The 17,910-nt window shown below is 44.4% G+C and overlaps 1 protein-coding gene across 1 annotated transcript; it reads left to right on the forward strand.

Annotated features, from left to right (window-relative positions):
• Window positions 1-49: 49 nt before the first annotated feature.
• Window positions 50-3,864, forward strand: LOC106590030 (heme oxygenase). The gene is made up of 7 exons (XM_014180523.3): window positions 50-226; window positions 488-536; window positions 1,103-1,214; window positions 1,557-1,772; window positions 2,254-2,526; window positions 2,803-2,920; window positions 3,117-3,864. The coding sequence occupies exons 2-7, from the start codon at window positions 490-492 to the stop codon at window positions 3,242-3,244; spliced, it is 894 nt and encodes a 297-aa protein (XP_014035998.1). The 5' UTR covers window positions 50-226; window positions 488-489; the 3' UTR covers window positions 3,245-3,864.
• Window positions 3,865-17,910: the final 14,046 nt, after the last annotated feature.

The following is a 17,910-nucleotide window of genomic DNA, read 5'->3' on the forward strand; positions in this document are numbered from 1 at the left end:
TCAGGTTTACTGCTTCCTGTTTCTCTCAGCTCAGCTAACCCGTGAAAGAGAAGAAGGGAGGGAGGGTGGAGGGGAGGACAGTATAAAGAGAGGTAGAGACCAGAGAGGAGGCACACAAAGTAAGGATTGTACACTTAGGGAGAAAGAGAGAGAAGGAGAAGACAGTCTCTCATTGTGGGAATATAACAACAAAGAAAGGACCAACTATTGTATAACTTGTGAACTGGTGAGTGAAAAAAAATGATTTACAATTTCACTTTTGTGCCATTTCTGGGTTATGGCTTTCAGTCATAACTTTCTATAGCAACTGGCATTGCAATTCCTGTTTGGGTCATATAGCAACATGCAAGTATCTGATGTGTGATCATTTTAAAGGCTTATTATCAACATACATATCATGTTTATATGGTATACTGTGTTATAGATCATACTGTACGACACCGTATTACCTCAGTCATACTGATGGTTTTCTCTGTTGTAAATACAGATATGGAGACAGAGAAGAAGATGCAGACACAAGTGGAGCTCACAGACAGGTATTGTTACAGCCAGCAGTATGCATGCTACTGATTTCTGTGTTTTGACTTAACTTAGCACACAGTTAACATACACTGTCTCTGTGCTTGCCTCTACCAAGCATATGAAGATCTCAGACAAACTAAAATGTTTATTGTGTTAGTAAGTGTCTTATAAACATGCTGCTTTTGCAAGAGACAGTGTTTCATGGGGTGTTCTTCTGAGTAGGTGTCTATTGCTCTGATCTACCTGCTGTCGCCTGCAGTATCTTATCTTCATTAGCAGTTAGCCTCCATCGATAGACCCGTGTTGGTTTTCCACCTTTAAGTGATGTGTCACCCAGCTGTTCTATACGTCAGTGGGCATTCCCCCTCTCATCCTTCTGTCAATCATCACTCAGTGTGTGAACTGGGTCATGTATGCTAAGTGTGTAAGACAGTCTTTATCACAGGTTGAAAACAGAAGTTAACATGACCCCCCCCCCCCCCATCTCTCTCTCTCTCCATTTGTGAACAGTACAGTAATGGTGGGACTTTACAGGTTGAATACAGGGGTTAATGTGTTTTCCTCTCTCTCTCTCCCACAGTGATCTGTCTGAGCAGATTAAAGCTGTAACCAAGGACAGCCATGTCAGAGCAGAGAACACTGAGCTGATGCTGGCCTACCAGAGAGGAAACGTCAGTCTGCCACAGTACAAGGTAATCAATCAATAACATATCATTAATAAAGACAAAGATGAGTCTTCATCTATTCATCTCTCTGTTTAAAACTCTGCTGCATGTTAGTAAATGGAGATACTAGCAAGTACAACGCAATTAGTCTTGTGATTCCCTATCTACGCTGTAATTCCCATCAGTTGATTCCAATCTTCAGTGGGGACATGCAACATTTTTCAAGCTGGAGCGCCGTGCATCATCATGCTCCATCATTCTATCATGTCCTGCTATAAATTGTTGTGGGTCAAGGTACTGTATTTTGTGTATAATGGAAGTATTGAGACTAACCCTAGTTTATATCATTTTCTTATCTCCTTTCCTCAGCTTCTCCTATGCTCCCTCTATGAGATCTATCAAGCACTAGAGGAAGCTCTGGACAACAACTCCAACCACCCGAGTGTCGCGCCTATATACTTCCCCCTGGAACTAGCACGGCTGGAGTCAGTGGAGAGAGACCTGGAGCATTTCTATGGGCAGGACTGGAGAGAGAAGATTGTTGTACCGGCTGCCACTAAAATCTATGCCCATAGACTCAGACAGGTGTGTATTAAACTGGACTGGTCTGGAATCTAACCTACCAGCTACTGTGGAAGTTGAATCGTACCATAATGCTTTATAACAGTTTTTTTTTTATAACGGTCCTGGGGTCTCCTCTGGGTGCATATTTTAGTTTTTGCCCTAGCACCACACAGCTGATTAAAATAACCAACTCATCATAAAAATGTGATTATTGGAATCAGCTGTGTACCTTTGATTATTTGAATCATCTGTGTAGTGCTGGGGCAGAAAACTAAACGTGCCCCCTAGCTGGGCCCCAGGACCGAGTTTAGGAAACCCTGCCTTATGGAACCATGAAGGGGGCAAATGAGGGTTTCAAAAATCCAATGTAAATTCAGCCAAACGTTAGAAGTTGAGACAATTTTTTAAAAAGAATTTGGTTGCTTGGAATGGGTTTATAGTGCATTCACACCAATGACTGTACTGACTCTCTCTTTTTCTCTTTCTCTCCTTCCCTCTACAGATCGGCAAAGACAACCCTGAGTACCTAGTGGCACACGCATACACCCGCTACCTCGGCGACCTATCTGGCGGACAAGTCCTTGGCCGCATTACCCAGAAGTCTCTGGGGCTGAAAGGTGGCGAGGGTCTGTCGTTCTTTTCCTTCCCGGGCGTGAGCAGCCCCAACCTGTTCAAACAGCTGTACAGGAGTCGAATGAACAGCATAGAGCTGGAGGAGGAGGAGAGGAAAGGAATGCTGCAGGAGGCTGTCAGAGCCTTCGAGTTGAACATCCAGGTGAGGAGGAGAGGAGTGGAGGAGGAGAGGAGTGGAGGAGGAGGAGGAGGAGAGGAGTGGAGGATGAGGTGGTTGGGGAGATGGGGGGGGGATGACAAGGAATAGGGAAACGGGACAGCCATGGTTTAGGGGTGATATAAGGTTAGATATTAGGGTTGGTGTTCAACTATAAGCTAAGTGAGTGCCATTTAGTTTTTTTGGAGGAGCTTCTTGGCTCTTCGTACATAAGATGACTGACTTTTGACTGATGTTGTCTTGCCTCTGTCTGTGATGCAGGTCTTTGACGATCTTCAGAAGATGGTGTCTGTGACAGAGAGGGAAAGTGAGCTCATGCATACGACAACCAGAAATAGATGCACAAGACACACGTCGACGCACTCCAAACTGGCTGATGGTAAGTTCACACACACACACACACACACACACACACACACACACACACACACACACACACACACACACACACACACACACACACACACACACACACACACACACACACAGGTAGAATATGATGACGGTGATATTTAGTACATATGCAGTTAGTGTGTTAGATAATACTAATCATTCCTCCTTTCCTCTTTCCTCAGGAGAGAAAGTGACGGCTAGATCCCTTCAGATCCAGACCAGTCTGGTCAACGCATCACCCTTCTTCAGAATGGTGCTGGGGATCTGTGTAGCCCTGGCAACGGTTGGCATGGGAATCTATGCTTTCTAAAGTTGTAAAGAAGTGTTTTCAGCAAAGTTGTATCCGTCCATAACAGAAGATTACCCTAGACCTAGATGATGTTGGGAGTATTTTTGTACTTTAAAGACCTTAAAGAGGATGAAGGACCCCATATTTTACAATGTTGTTGATCCTAAATAGTTTTAAAAGGTGTTAAAAAACTAAATACTGTACATAAGTAAGTAATAACTTAGTAATATATATTCTTGTAGTTCCTGTGTTGTATGTAGCCACATTACACTATGAGTTAGGATGTGTATGATACTGATACATGTCCATGTGTCAGACTGGCAGTACTGACTCAATGTACCAGCATAAAATCACTAGTACACTAGTAATAGACTAGTACTCCTGAACATTTTGTGAAATCTCTGTATCGTTTATCAATGTCACTGTGAAAATGAGAGCAAAATGAAATCTATCCTCTTTCATTTACAATCTCAAGATTTAGCAATTACTACTGTAATATTTCTACGTGTCGAAAATCCATTTTTGTAAAGTCAGTTATACTGTTTGAAATTTGTTCAACAAAAATATTTGTATATATTGTATATATTTGTAAATTTTTTAATAAAAGAGTATACCATATGGGGTATAAAATGCACAGATAATTTCTTCATCGTCTACATTATTTAAAATCCTTTCCTCTATCAACATCCAACCACAGAGTAACGAATAGATTGAACATGTCGTTTTATCTCAATCAGTGTGCATAAAAAAGTTAAATTAATATATACTGCTCAAAAAAATAAAGGGAACACTTAAACAACACATCCTAGATCTGAATGAAAGAAATAATCTTATTAAATACTTTTTTCTTTACATAGTTGAATGTGCTGACAACAAAATCACACAAAAATAATCAATGGAAATCCAATTTATCAACCCATGGAGGTCTGGATTTGGAGTCACACTCAAAATTAAAGTGGAAAACCACACTACAGGCTGATCCAACTTTGATGTAATGTCCTTAAAACAAGTCAAAATGAGGCTCAGTAGTGTGTGTGTCCTCCACGTGCCTGTATGACCTCCCTACAATGCCTGGGCATGCTCCTGATGAGGTGGCGGATGGTCTCCTGAGGGATCTCCTCCCAGACCTGGACTAAAGCATCCGCCAACTCCTGGACAGTCTGTAGTGCAACGTGGCGTTGGTGGATGGAGTGAGACATGATGTCCCAGATGTGCTCAATTGGATTCAGGTCTGGGGAACGGGCGGGCCAGTCCATAGCATCAATGCCTTCCTCTTGCAGGAACTGCTGACACACTCCAGCCACATGAGGTCTAGCATTGTCTTGCATTAGGAGGAACCCAGGGCCAACCGCACCAGCATATGGTCTCACAAGGGGTCTGAGGATCTCATCTCGGTACCTAATGGCAGTCAGGCTACCTCTGGCGAGCACATGGAGGGCTGTGCGGCCCCCCAAAGAAATGCCACCCCACACCATGACTGACCCACCGCCAAACCGGTCATGCTGGAGGATGTTGCAGGCAGCAGAATGTTTTCCACGGCATCTCCAGACTCTGTCATGTCTGTCACGTGCTCAGTGTGAACCTGCTTTTATCTGTGAAGAGCACAGGGCGCCAGTGGCGAATTTGCCAATCTTGGTGTTCTCTGGCAAATGCCAAACGTCCTGCACGGTGTTGGGCTGTAAGCACAACCCCCACCTGTGGACGTCGGGCCCTCATACCACCCTCATGGAGTCTGTTTCTGACCGTTTGAGCAGACACATGCACATTTGTGGCCTGCTGGAGGTCATTTTGTAGGGCTCTGGCAGTGCTTCTCCTGCTCCTCCTTGCACAAAGGCGGAGGTAGCGGTCCTGCTGCTGGGTTGTTGCCCTCCTACGGCCTCCTCCACATCTCCTGATGTACTGGCCTGTCTCCTGGTAGCGCCTCCATGCTCTGGACACTACGCTGACAGATACAGCAAACCTTCTTGCCACAGCTCGCATTGATGTGCCATCCTGGATGAGCTGCACTACCTGAGCCACTTGTGTGGGTTGTAGACTCCGTCTCATGCTACCACTGGAGTGAAAGCACCGCCAGCATTCAAAAATGACCAAAACATCAGCCAGGAAGCATAGGAACTGAGAAGTGGTCTGTGCTTACCACCTGCAGAACCACTCCTTTATTGGGGGTGTCTTGCTAATTGCCTATAATTTCCACCTGTTGTCTATTCCATTTGCACAACAGCATGTGAAATTTATTGTCAATCAGTGTTGCTTCCTAAGTGGACAGTTTGATTTCACAGAAGTGTGATTGACTTGGAGTTACATTGTGTTGTTTAAGTGTTCCCTTTATTTTTTTGAGCAGTGTACTTTAAAATGAAGAAAGCAACAATAAAATAGGAATAAAAAAATACAAATATCAGGCTGTTACAGTTCCGTTGTAGTAGGAATCTTGTGGGGTTTCTAATTAGAAATGCCAAGGCCAAAAATCCCATCATTCTATTTCCCAAATAATAACAGACTAATTAAATAACAATGTCAGGCTGTTAGAATTGTCTTCTAATGTATGTGTCTTGTGGTGGTAATAGGCTTTAGGCGGCTTTAGAACCCCCTTCATTACATTTCCTTCTGAAGACGTTGCGAATCCTCCTCATCTTCTTTGGTTTGTCATGCTCCACTTTCTGTCCAGCGCAGTCCTCGAAGACTGAGAAGGCTGGTCATCTTCTTTGATGGTCTTGAATGTGGTGCTGGTGGCATCAGAAAGAGGTGCTTCTCTAGCCTCATATACCAGCTGTAGATGGTTCTGTGGTAGGATGGGCTCCAGGTTTAAATGCCAGTCAGAAACAACAGCTTGGGAGGGTTCCGATTCCGGGAAAAAGGGTCACTAACTTCCTCATTCTGCTGTGTTTCTGCTCTAATGTCTCCTTGGTCAGGTGCCGAGCTAGAGGTCAGTGGTTCAGAGTCTGACACAGCAGCGTTGCTTTCACCTTGCTTCTTCAGCTGTATGTCTTCTTTGAACAAGAACTTAGAGCATGGTTCTCCATCATACTCTGGGTAATAAGTCCCTCCTCCTTGTTAGCAGCAAACCGATCAGGTACACTCTTAGCAATCCATAGAGCTACAAGGCAAACCACATAGTGGTTAAAGATCTTTGATCCCAGTCCAAGTGCTCTCGCCAGCACCGTTCTGGGGCCTAGTATCTCCTCCAGGTTCTCCATGATGTTCGTGGCCACTGTTGGTTAATTTCTTCAACAAATGATCAGGTCTATATAATTATCAAACATACTGTTGAAGTCGGAAGTTTACATACACCTTAGCCAAATACATTTAAACTCAGTTTTTCATAATTCCTGACATTTAATCCTTGTAAACCTTCCCTGTCTTAGGTCAGTTAGGATCACCACTTTATTTTAAGAATGTGAAATGTATGAATAATAGTAGAGAGAATGATTTATTACAGCTTTTATTTCTTTCATCACATTCCCAGTGGGTTAGAAGTTTACATACACTCAATTAGTATTTGGTAGTACTGACTTTAAATTGTTTGACTTGGGTCAAACGTTTCGGGTAGCCTTCCACAAGCTTCCCACAATAAGTTGGGTGAGTTTTGGCCCATTCCTCCTGACAGACCTGGTGTAACTGAATCAGGTTTGTAGGCTTCCATGCTCGCACACACTTTTTTCCGTTCTGCCCACAAATTTTCTGTGGGGTTGAGGTCAGGCTTTGTGATGGCTACTCCAATACCTTGACCTTGTTGTCCTTAAGCCGTTTTTGCCACAACTTTGGAAGTATGCTTTGGGTCATTGTCCATTTGGAAGACCCATTTGCGACCAAGCTTTAACTTCCTGACTAATGTCTTGAGATGTTGCTTCAATATATCCACATAATTTTCCATCCCCATGATGCCAACTATTTTGTGAAGTGCACCAGTCCCTCCTGCAGCAAAGCACCCCCACAACATGATGCTGCCACCCCCGTGCTTCACGGTTGGGATGGGGTTCTTCAGCTTGCAAGCATCCCCCTTTTTCCTCCAAACATAGCAATAGTCATTATGGCCAAACAGCTCTATTTTTGTTTCATCAGACCAGAGGACATTTCTCCAAAAAGTACAATTTTTGTCCCCATGTGCAGTTGTAAACCGTAGTCTGGCTTTTTTTATGGCGGTTTTGCTGAGCAGCGTTTCAGGTTATGTCGATATAGGACTTGTTTGACTGTGGATATAGATACTTTTGTACCTGTTTCCTCCAGCATCTTCACAAGGTCTTTTGCTGTTGTTCTGGGATTGATTTGCACTTTCCGCACCAAAGTACGTTCATCTCTAGGAGACAGAACACGTCTCCTTCCTGAGCGGTATGACGGCTGCGTTGTCCCATGGTGTTTATACTTGCGTACTATTGTTTGTACAGATGAACGTGGTACCTTCAGGCGTTTGGAAATTACTCCCAAGGATGAACCAGACTTGTGGTCTACAATTTTTTTCTGAGGTCTTGGCTGATTTATTTTGATTTTCCCATGATGTCAAGCAAAGAGGCACTGAGTTTGAAGGTAGGCCTTGAAATGCATCCACAGGTACACCTCCAATTGATGTCAATTAGCTTATCAGAAGCTTCTAAAGCCATGACATCATTTTCTGGAATTTTCCAAGCTGTTTAAAGGCACGGTCAACTTAGTGTATGTAAACTTCTGACCCACTGGAATTGTGATACAGTGAATTATAAGTGAAATAATCTGTCTATAAACAATTGTTGGAAAAATGACTTGTGTTATGCACAAAGTAGATGTCCTAACGAACTTGCCAAAACTATAATTTGTTAACAAGAAATTTGTGGAGTGGTTGAAAAACGAGTTTTAATGACTCCAACCTAAATGTATGTAAACTTTTTTTTTTAAGAAAAAAAAGACTCCTTTAGTAATACAACTGGTAGGCAGAAGTTGGTACAGAGTACAGTATATATTATTTTACCTTTATTTAACTAGGCAAGTGAGTTAAGAACAAATTCTAATTTTCAATGACAGCCATAGGAACAGTGGGTTAACTGCCTTGTTCAGGGGGAGAACAACAGATTTTTACCTTGTCAGCTTGGAGATTTGATCTTGCAATTTTTCGGTTACTAGTCCAACGCTCTAACCACTAGGCTACCTGCCGCCCCACAACTATATGATAGTTTCTCCCCAAGTTCTGCAAAATGTATAAGACATCCTGTAACTCAAAGCCTCTCCCAGTCTTTCTTGCGTGAGTTTCCCTGGCAACAACATTTTAATAAAGCTAGCCTCCCCCTGACAGCAGTAACCATCTTATCAGCAATTTAAAGCTCAGAAGTGGGTTTGACTGAAACTTGACCTTACATCACAAGTATAGGGTCATGACAAGGTGAACGAGTGTAAACATCTTCTGACAGGGGGCTGGTTTCATCAGATCTGTGGCAGCTTTGTGTTCTCAGAGAACCAGAACCACGGTGGGAACCAGACAAGAGGAGTCTGAACGTAGACGCTTTCTGATAGTGTCTGAAGGTCACAACACTCAAAACAGGTTAACACACACAGGTATCCTGAAGAGGAGACCTTACAGTTTATCATAACATAATTTATTAACCCTTTAAAAGGTATAAGGCCTTGGTTTAACACTTCACCACCGCCAAGTGATCTGTGGACTGCTGAAGAGTGCTGACCAGCTGCCCCACGTGACCTGGACCCATAACAAGAACCATAGGAGAGCTTCTGCATCCTTCAAAAGAGGAGTGACCTTCAGAGAAAGTCAGTTCCTGAAAGGGTTTGTAATTCACTTGAAGAATTACCTGGGAGATAATGTCCTGATGGTTTAACTGAGCACCACGACCTGCTTCGGGAAGGTCTTGGAGGCAGCTCGTCACCTTGGTCCCGATTTCAGTGAGGGCTCTTTGGACGATGTCCCTCGTGCGGTCTCTTTCTGCCGCCATGTCCACCAGGCTCTCCACGACCTCCCTGACTTCCTGTGGAATCTCCACGTGGGTTTGGCTGAGGAGCAAATGTTTCTCTGCGTTGTCAGTGAAGAGCTGCTGCTGCTCCACAATGAACTTCACATGGAAAAGAGAGAAATACATGTTCTCTAAAAGCTCCTCTTATGACTACTGATAGAGGTTAAAACAGCAGTCTATTAAGATATTTATACATTTGATTTTCAATAAATTTGCAAAAATGTCTACAATCCTGTTATAACTTCGTCATTATGGAGTATTGCGTGTCGATGGGTGAAAAAAACAATTGAATCAATTTAGAATTTCAGGCTGTAACAACAAAATGTGGAATAAGTCAAGGGATATGAACACTTTCTGAATGCACTGTATGTATTTCTTATGAAACACAGTAGGCCTCTATTACTACAGTATTACACTGAAAATAGTCAAAAACAGGGATAAGAGAAGCCAGTCATTCCTTTCCAGTAGACCGCAGAGACGGGCATCGTTCCACATTGAGCTCGCTCCAAACATCCTGCTCGATGTTAACAAGCCTGTGCCAACTCCTCACCTTCAATGTCTGCGAGTTTGAATTTAGTGGAATTGAGTTGTATATTACCATGGCAAATGTTTATACGAATGATAGCATTTATAACTCATTTTGAACACCTGACAATGTCATTTTGATCAGGCTATTATGGATCTTTCACATCTCGCTGGTTAAGTGACGTATATTTCTTACCAGCTCAATGAGGTAGGGGTTTCTCCCCTCTCACGTCCTGAAATCTACAAATGAAACACAGAATGCATATGTCACTTTGTGTCATATATTCAGCAAAGAGACTTATTGTGTTTTGGCCATGTATTTAGCTTCATTATTAGCTATACAGGAAAGTGTTGGACAGGTTGACTGCCTGTGGACCTTTAGGTCTCTCTCCCTTTTTCAGGAAGGCTTACTCAACTTTGAAAATGATCCATCCCCTCATGTGATTGACAGTGATGTAGGCTGAAGACTCAGGAACTCTGATGAGCTTTCTCTGTAAGACAGGCCATCATTAGCTCTGGAACCAGTGAGCAGAGAGCTAACTGGCCATTCATTTGAACGCATACAAACTTCAGGGATACGACAGGCCACGTTTGACCTATTATTTATCACTTCCTATGTAGGTCTACATAATTTAATGTTGTTTTTTTTTATCTAGGAAATGTTCTTACCTGCGCATCAAGGTATGACAGAAGCCAGTATGTGTGGATGCACTGGAAATGCATGTTCACCACAACCTATTCTAAAGTGAAGAGAACCTAGAAATGTATCACGGAAATAATCAAGCAAAAAAAGATCTGGCGTTGTGGCACACACATCTATAGGTTATGAAGTTATTTGTCTTCATAAACAAATATTGAGGTGTTTTACACAGTGATGTCACTTGATGGCGCTCAATGTCAAGCGATGTTTTCGTCATCATACAATTGAATTTGTCATGCGGGCTGCAGTAAACCCATAGAGAGCCTATTAAATTACTAGAGGGGAAATCAGAGAAGCACAGGGGAACACAAGAGCAGACTCAGACCAGGAAACAGATGAATGAACCAAGATATTTACTGTAACACAGGGAGAGATGAAGTGCAGATCCAGGGAAACTTAGATGAGTTGTAGGAAACCAGATGTGGAGGCTGAGGTTGGAGTGAGCTGGGTTGGGACAAGGTGAACAGGTCTGGAGGAGAATCCAAGGGAGTGATGAGTTGAATCCAGAACAGGGTGGTGAGATGTAGAATAGGAGACAGAAACCAGAGTCAAGAGTGGCAAAATGAACAGAGATTACGATCTGGCAGAGTGGAAGTGGCAGGACTGAGTATTTGTAGAGGTCTTGATTATGGAATGGGTTGCAGCTGGTGGGGAACTGCTCTGACTCCAGCACACCTGTCTCCAACCACACAGAGAGAGAGAAGAGGGAGAGAACGGCTGCAGGTCAAGGAGACACCAGATGTCCACTAGGGGGGGTGTAGCAGGAGCAGCTTTGACACCTGGCGCACAACCTGGCTTGTCAGGGTGTGAGGTATGGAAATCCTGTAGCAGGGATGGATCCAGAATGTGACGACGGGGCACCCAGCAGCGCTCCTCAGGCCCGTATGCCTCCCAGTCCACCAGTTACTGCCAACCGCGTACATCCAAAAGCCGCCGGGCAGTATGGTCATCGATGAGCCGAGGGGGTGGAGGAGCAGACTGTTTTTTTGGTGGATTTTGAGAGAGTCTGGGAGTTTCAGATGCACAGCAGAGGGGTTAATGACATGATCAATCTCAAATGGGCCAATGAAATCAGGGCGCTAGTTTTCTGGAAGCCACTTTCAAGGGCAAGTCCTTAGACGGGAGCCATACCTTTTGGCCTGGAGTGTAGACTGGAGCTGAAGCACGGCAACGGTTAGCTTGGGATTGGGTCCTGGTGGAGGCATGAAGAGCAGTCCGGGCCCTCCTCCAGGTGTGATTACAACGGCACGGCGCATGTGGTCCTGGACCGAGGGCACCACTACCTCGACCTCTTGGGCAGGGAACAAGGGGGGGGTTGATAACCCAGGGCACACTCAAAGGGTGACATACCTGACGAGGGTATTGTGGGCATATTCCACCCAGGGTAACTGGGACCTCCAGGAGGAAGAGTTAGCCGAAGTCACAGGGTAGGGCAGTCTCCAACTCCTGGTTGGCTCGCTCGGTCTCTGCAGGTGAGCGCTTCTGGGACATGGCGGCACATGGATGGAGCTTCTGAGCAGAGGGTGAACGTTGAGAAAGGACAGCACCTACCCCGATGTCGGAAGCATCCACCTCGAGGACAAACTGTCTGGGTAAGGATTGGACGGAAGTGAAGCGGTGCTTGAGTTTCTGGAACGCTGCCTCGGGGGACCAGTGGAACGGAGTGGAGGTGAGAGGAGCTGCCAAACGACTGTAGTCACGGATGAAAAGGTTGTAAAAAATGTTTTTGGCAAACTCCAGCAAACGCTGTAGCGGCTTCAGGCTCTGAAAAACAGCAGGGGCATTTGGTCTCACTAACGGCATGACCAAATACTCAGTGTCCAAGTGGTGTGCTGAAGGACGTTTTCCACTCATCCCCCTCTGATGCGGACAAGGTGGTAGGCATTCCGGAGGTTGAGTTTAGTGAAAACCGTGGCACCATGGAGGGGGACAAAAGCAGAACTGATGAGTGGCAAGGGATACTTGTTCCTGACAGTGATACTATTCAACCCACCTTTTTTCTTGACAAAGAAAAACCCAGCTCCCACCGTAGGGGAGGAAGGCCTGACATGTCTGACAGCCAGGGAATCTTGGCTGTATTCCTCCATAGCCTCTTGCTCGGGGTGAGAGGTTATACAACCTGATACTGAGGAGAGGAGCACCAGGCTGAAGCTCTGTAGTGCAGTCGTACAACAGATGAGACAGAGGTGGGGTGCTTACTGAACACAGGAGCTAGACCGTGATACTCTGGCGGAACAGAAGACAGGTCCGAGGGGTCTGGAATGGACTTGGGTACAGACAAGGCAGGTGGAAGGGCAGAATGTAGACAATTGGAATGACAAAAGGTACTCCAAGTAGTTACCCTCCCGGTAGTCCAGTCAATCTGTGGGTTGTGTAGTCTTAACCATGGATGACCCAAAACCAGGGGAGGGTTGAGACAGTTGATTATGTGGAAACTGATCTTTTCCTGGTGATTACCAGAGACCAGGATGACTGGAACGGTTCTCACAGACACAGAGGAGAAGCTTACCATTGAGAGCGTTGGCATTGAGAGGTGCGTTAAGTGGAACAGTGTCCAGGCCCAACTGGTTAACACCTCGGTCCAGAAAGCTCTCATCGGCACCTGAATCTATGAGAGCAGATAGCGGAAAATTCTGGCTCTGCCACACAAGGTTGGCCTCAAACAGGGTTCTGGATGAAGATGGGCCATCGATTTGACTCAACAGTATTTCCCACAACGAGCCGCCTCTTACTGGACAGGGAACAAGTGGACACCAGGTGGTCAACCTGGCCACAGTATAGACAGCTCCTGGTATCGATATGCCGCTGCCTCTCCTCTGGAGATAGATGGGTCCGGCTGAGCTGCATGGGTTCAGGCTTACAACATGCCTGGGGTAGGGATGCAGTCAGAGAAGGGCAAGGCACTGAAACAGATGTTAAGGAACTTGTAACCCTACCTACTCTCTCCCGCCGACACTCCGAGAGTTGTCAATGCGGATAGTAAGATAAATGAGTTCATCAAGATCAGGCTCCTCCCTGGACACCAACTCTTCCTTGAGGGTCTCAGTGAGTGAGTTCTGGAATGCTTCCTGAAGAGCCTCCTCATTCCAGCCGCTCTCTGCGGCGAGGGTGCGGAACTAACATGCCATTTCAGCAACACACTGGGAGCCTTGACTCAGGGACAGGAGTCGTTTAGCGGTGTCCGGGTGGTCGAGGGTGCCTTGACCAATGAGAATTTGGTGGAGAGCATCCGAGTCTGCTAGGTTCATATCTTGGCCAGATCGTACTGTTAGGCAGAGCAGCACAGGGGAACCCAAGAGCAGACTCAGACCAGGAAACAGATGAATGAACCAAGATATTTACTGTAACAGGGAGAGATGAAGTGCAGATCCAGGGAAGCTTGGATGAGTTGTAGGAAACCCGATGTGGAGGCTGAGGTTGGAGTGAGCTGGGACAGGGCAAACAGGCCCAGAGGGGAATCCAAGGGAGTGATGAGTTGAATCCAGAACAGGGTAGCGCGATGTGGAACAGGAGACAGGAATCAGTCAGAATGGCAAAATGAACAGCGATTACGATCTGGCAGAGTGGAAGTGGCAGGACTGAGTATTTGTAGAGGACTTGATTATGGAACGGGTTGCAGCTGGTGGGGAACTGCCCTGACTCCAGCACACCTGTCTCCAACCACACAATCACACACAGAGAGAAGAAGAGGGAGAGAACTGGGAGAATGGCTGCAGGTCAAGGAGACACCAGATGTCCACTAGGGGGTGTAGCAGGAGCAGATGTGACAATAAACCCTCAAATTTCCAAAATTGGGCATACATAGCAGCCATCTTGGTTAGGGATGAATCCAAAAGCAGTCTAATTAGAATGAATGGCAGTATAGGCATAGGTAATATACAGCTCTGGAAAATATTAAGAGACCACTGCAAATGATCAGTTTCTCTGGTTTTACTATTTATAGGTATGTGTTTGTGTAAAATGAACATTTTTGTTTAATTCTATAAACTACTGACAACATTTCTCCCAAATTCCAAATAAAAATATTGTCATTTAGAGCATTTATTTGCAGAAAATGACAACTGGTCAAAATAACAAAAAAGATGCAGTGTTGTCAGACCTCAAATAATGCAAAGAAAATAAGTTAATATGTATTTTTAAACAACACAATACTAATGTTTTAACTTAGGAAGAGTTCAGAAATCAATATTTGGTGGAATAACCCTGATTTTCAATCACAGCTTTCATGCGTCTTGGCATGCCCTCCACCAGTCTTTCACATTGATGTTGGGTGACTTTATGCCACTCCTGGCACAAAAATTCCACCACCACATTTCACAGTGGGTGCGAGACCTGGAGAGGTCTACAAGCCACAGTGTCTCCACCCACTGTGAAATGTGGTGGAGGATCGGTGATGATCTGGGGGTGCTTCAGCAAGGCTGGAATCAGGCAGATTTGTCTTTGTGAAGGACGCATGAATCAAGCCACGTACAAGGTTGTCTTGGAAGAAAACGTGCTTCCTTCTGCTCTGACAATGTTCCCCAACTCTGAGGATTGGTTTTTCCAGCAGGACAATGCTCCATGCCACACAGCCAGGTCAATCAAGGTGTGGATGGAGGACCACCAGACCAAGACCCTGTCATGGACAGGGTCTCCAATCTCTAGACCTGAACACTGTCTCCAGACCTGAACCCATGACCTGTCTATTTTCTGCAAATAAATGCACTAAATGACAATATTTTTACTTGACATTTGGGAGAAATGTTGTCAGTAGTTCATTGAATAAAACTAAAATTTTCATTTTACCAAAACACATACCTAATGTTACCAAAAAAAAACTTTTCTGAATGCTTAAATAATGCCATGTCAACAGGATAGTTTCACTCAAAATAATAACTTATTTATGAAGAGCTTTTCAAACATTTTGCTCAAATGCAACATGTGTGTATACAATTGAACCTAAAAGTCAAGAGCATTTTAGTCTATTATAAGCATACTTTCGGTTTGTTAGTTTATTAGCTGAGCACGTGAAAATGATGTTAAGACAGTCTTTTCTTATTCTATTACATTTGCATATGTCATAAGTACACAACACATTAGTTTGGATTACATGGATTTACATGTACTGGCTTTCATTTCAGACAGACCATTAATTATGAACACAAAATATAAGACATTCCCGTATTTAATGAGTCTGAAAATATCTAGAATTATGAAAATAAAAATAAATCAAAGACATTCACATATTTAATGATTCTAACATGTGTGTATCTAGAATTATGAGCCTTTAGGAATAAAGTAGTCTGCTGTTAAGCAGAGAATACATGTAATAAAATAGGCAGTATCAACCTATTAGGCAACTGAAATAATAAAATAGGCAGTATCAACCTATTAGGCAACTGAAATAATAAAATAGGCAGTATCAACCTATTAGGCAACTGAAATAATAAAATAGGCAGTATCAACCTATTAGGCAACTGAAATAATAAAATAGGCAGTATCAACCTATTAGGCAACTGAAATAATAAAATAGGCAGTATCAACCTATTAGGCAACTGAAATAATAAAATAGGCAGTATCAACCTATTAGGCAACTGAAATAATAAAATAGGCAGTATCAACCTATTAGGCAACTGAAATAATAAAATAGGCAGTATCAACCTATTAGGCAACTGAAATAATAAAATAGGCAGTATCAACCTATTAGGCAACTGAAATAATAAAATAGGCAGTATCAACCTATTAGGCAACTGAAATAATAAAATAGGCAGTATCAACCTATTAGGCTACTGAAATAATAAAATAGGCAGTATCAACCTATTAGGCTACTGAAATAATAAAATAGGCAGTATCAACCTATTACTGGCCAGTCTGGACTGCATGTAAACTCAGCAAAAAAAAGAAACCTCCCCTTTTCAGGACCCTGTCTTTCAAAGATAATTCATAAAAATCCAAATGACTTCACAAATCTTCATTGTAAAGGGTTTAAACACTGTTTCCCATGCTTGTTCAATGAACCATAAACAATTCATGAACATGCACCTGTGGAACGGTCGTTAAGACACTAACAGCTTACAGACGGTAGGCAATTAGGGTCACAGTTATGAAAACTTAGGACTAAAGAGGGCTTTCTACTGACTCTGAAAAACAACAAAAGAAAGATGCCCAGTGTCCCTGCTCATCTGCGTGAACGTGCCTTAGGCATGCTGCAAGGAGGCATGAGGACTGTAGATGTGGCCAGGGCAATGTCCGTACTGTGAGACGCTTAAAACAACGCTACAGGGAGACAAGACGGACAGCTGATCGTCCTCGCAGTGGCAGACCACGTGTAACAACATCTGCACAGGATCGGTACATCCGAACATCACACCTGCGGGACAGGTACAGAATGGCAACAACAACTGCCCAAGTTACACCAGGAACACACAATCCCTCCATCAGTGCTCAGACTGTCTGCAATAGGCTGAGAGAGGCTGGACTGAGGGTTTGTAGGCCTATTGTAAGCCAGGTCCTCACCAGACATCACCGGCAACAATGTTGCCTATAGCACAAACCCACCGTCGCTGGACCAGACAGGACTGACAAAAAGTGCTCTTCACTGACGAGTCGCGGTTTTGTCTCACCAGGTATGATGGTCGGATTCGCGTTTATTGCCGAAGGAATGAGCGTTACACCGAGGCCTGTACTCTGGAGCGGGATCGATTTGGAGGTAGAGGGTCCGTCATGGTCTGGGGCGGTGTGTCATAGCATCATGGGACATGGCTTGTTGTCATTGCAGGCAATCCCAACGCTGTGCGTTACATCCTCCTCCTTCATGTGGTACCCTTCCTGCAGGCTCATCCTGACATGACCCTCCAGCATGGCAATGCCACCAGCCATACTGCTCGTTATGTGCATGGTTTCCTGCAAGACAGGAATGTCAGTGTTCTGCCATGGCCAGCGAAGAGCCCGGATCTCAATCCCATTGAGCATGTCTGGGACCTGTTGGATCGGAGGGTGAGGGCTAGGGCCATTGCCCCCAGAAATGTCTGGGAACTTGCAGGTGCCTTGGTGGAAGAGTGGGGTAACATCTCACAGCAAGAACTGGCAAATCTGGTGCAGTCCATGAGGAGGAGATGCACTGCAGTACTTAATGCAGCTGGTGGCCATACCAGATACTGACTGTTACTTTTGATTTTGACCCCCCCTTTGTTCAGGGACACATTATTCAATTTCTGTTAGTCACGTCAGTGGAACTTCTTCAGTTTATGTCTCAGTTGTTGAATCTTATGTTCATACAAATAATTACACATGTTAAGTTTGCTGAAAATAAACAGTGAGAGGACATTTCTTTTTTTGCTGAGTATATTAGAAGATAGGACTCTTAAGATGACATAAAGAAACCCTCCTTATTTGCTTCCTGAACATGGCCAGGGTCCTTGTCTACAGGGGACGGAAGACCTCTGTGTCATCACTGAGGTGGTCCTTGTCTACAGGGGACGGAAGACCTCTGTGTCATCACTGAGGTGGTCCTTGTCTACAGGGGACGGAAGACCTCTGTGTCATCACTGAGG

This window comes from Salmo salar, chromosome 12 (assembly GCF_965601325.2).
Source record: "Salmo salar chromosome 12, fSalSal1, whole genome shotgun sequence".
Classification (NCBI taxonomy): domain Eukaryota; kingdom Metazoa; phylum Chordata; class Actinopteri; order Salmoniformes; family Salmonidae; genus Salmo; species Salmo salar.

Bases quoted from the DNA above. Each gene is read 5' to 3' on its own strand.
- LOC106590030 (XM_014180523.3), top strand. From the start codon at position 490: ATGGAGACAGAGAAGAAGATGCAGACACAAGTGGAGCTCACAGACAG. The intron at 2,527-2,802 runs GTGAGGAGGAGA...TCTGTGATGCAG, and splicing joins CCTTCGAGTTGAACATCCAG to GTCTTTGACGATCTTCAGAA. The intron at 2,921-3,116 runs GTAAGTTCACAC...CTCTTTCCTCAG, and splicing joins GCACTCCAAACTGGCTGATG to GAGAGAAAGTGACGGCTAGA.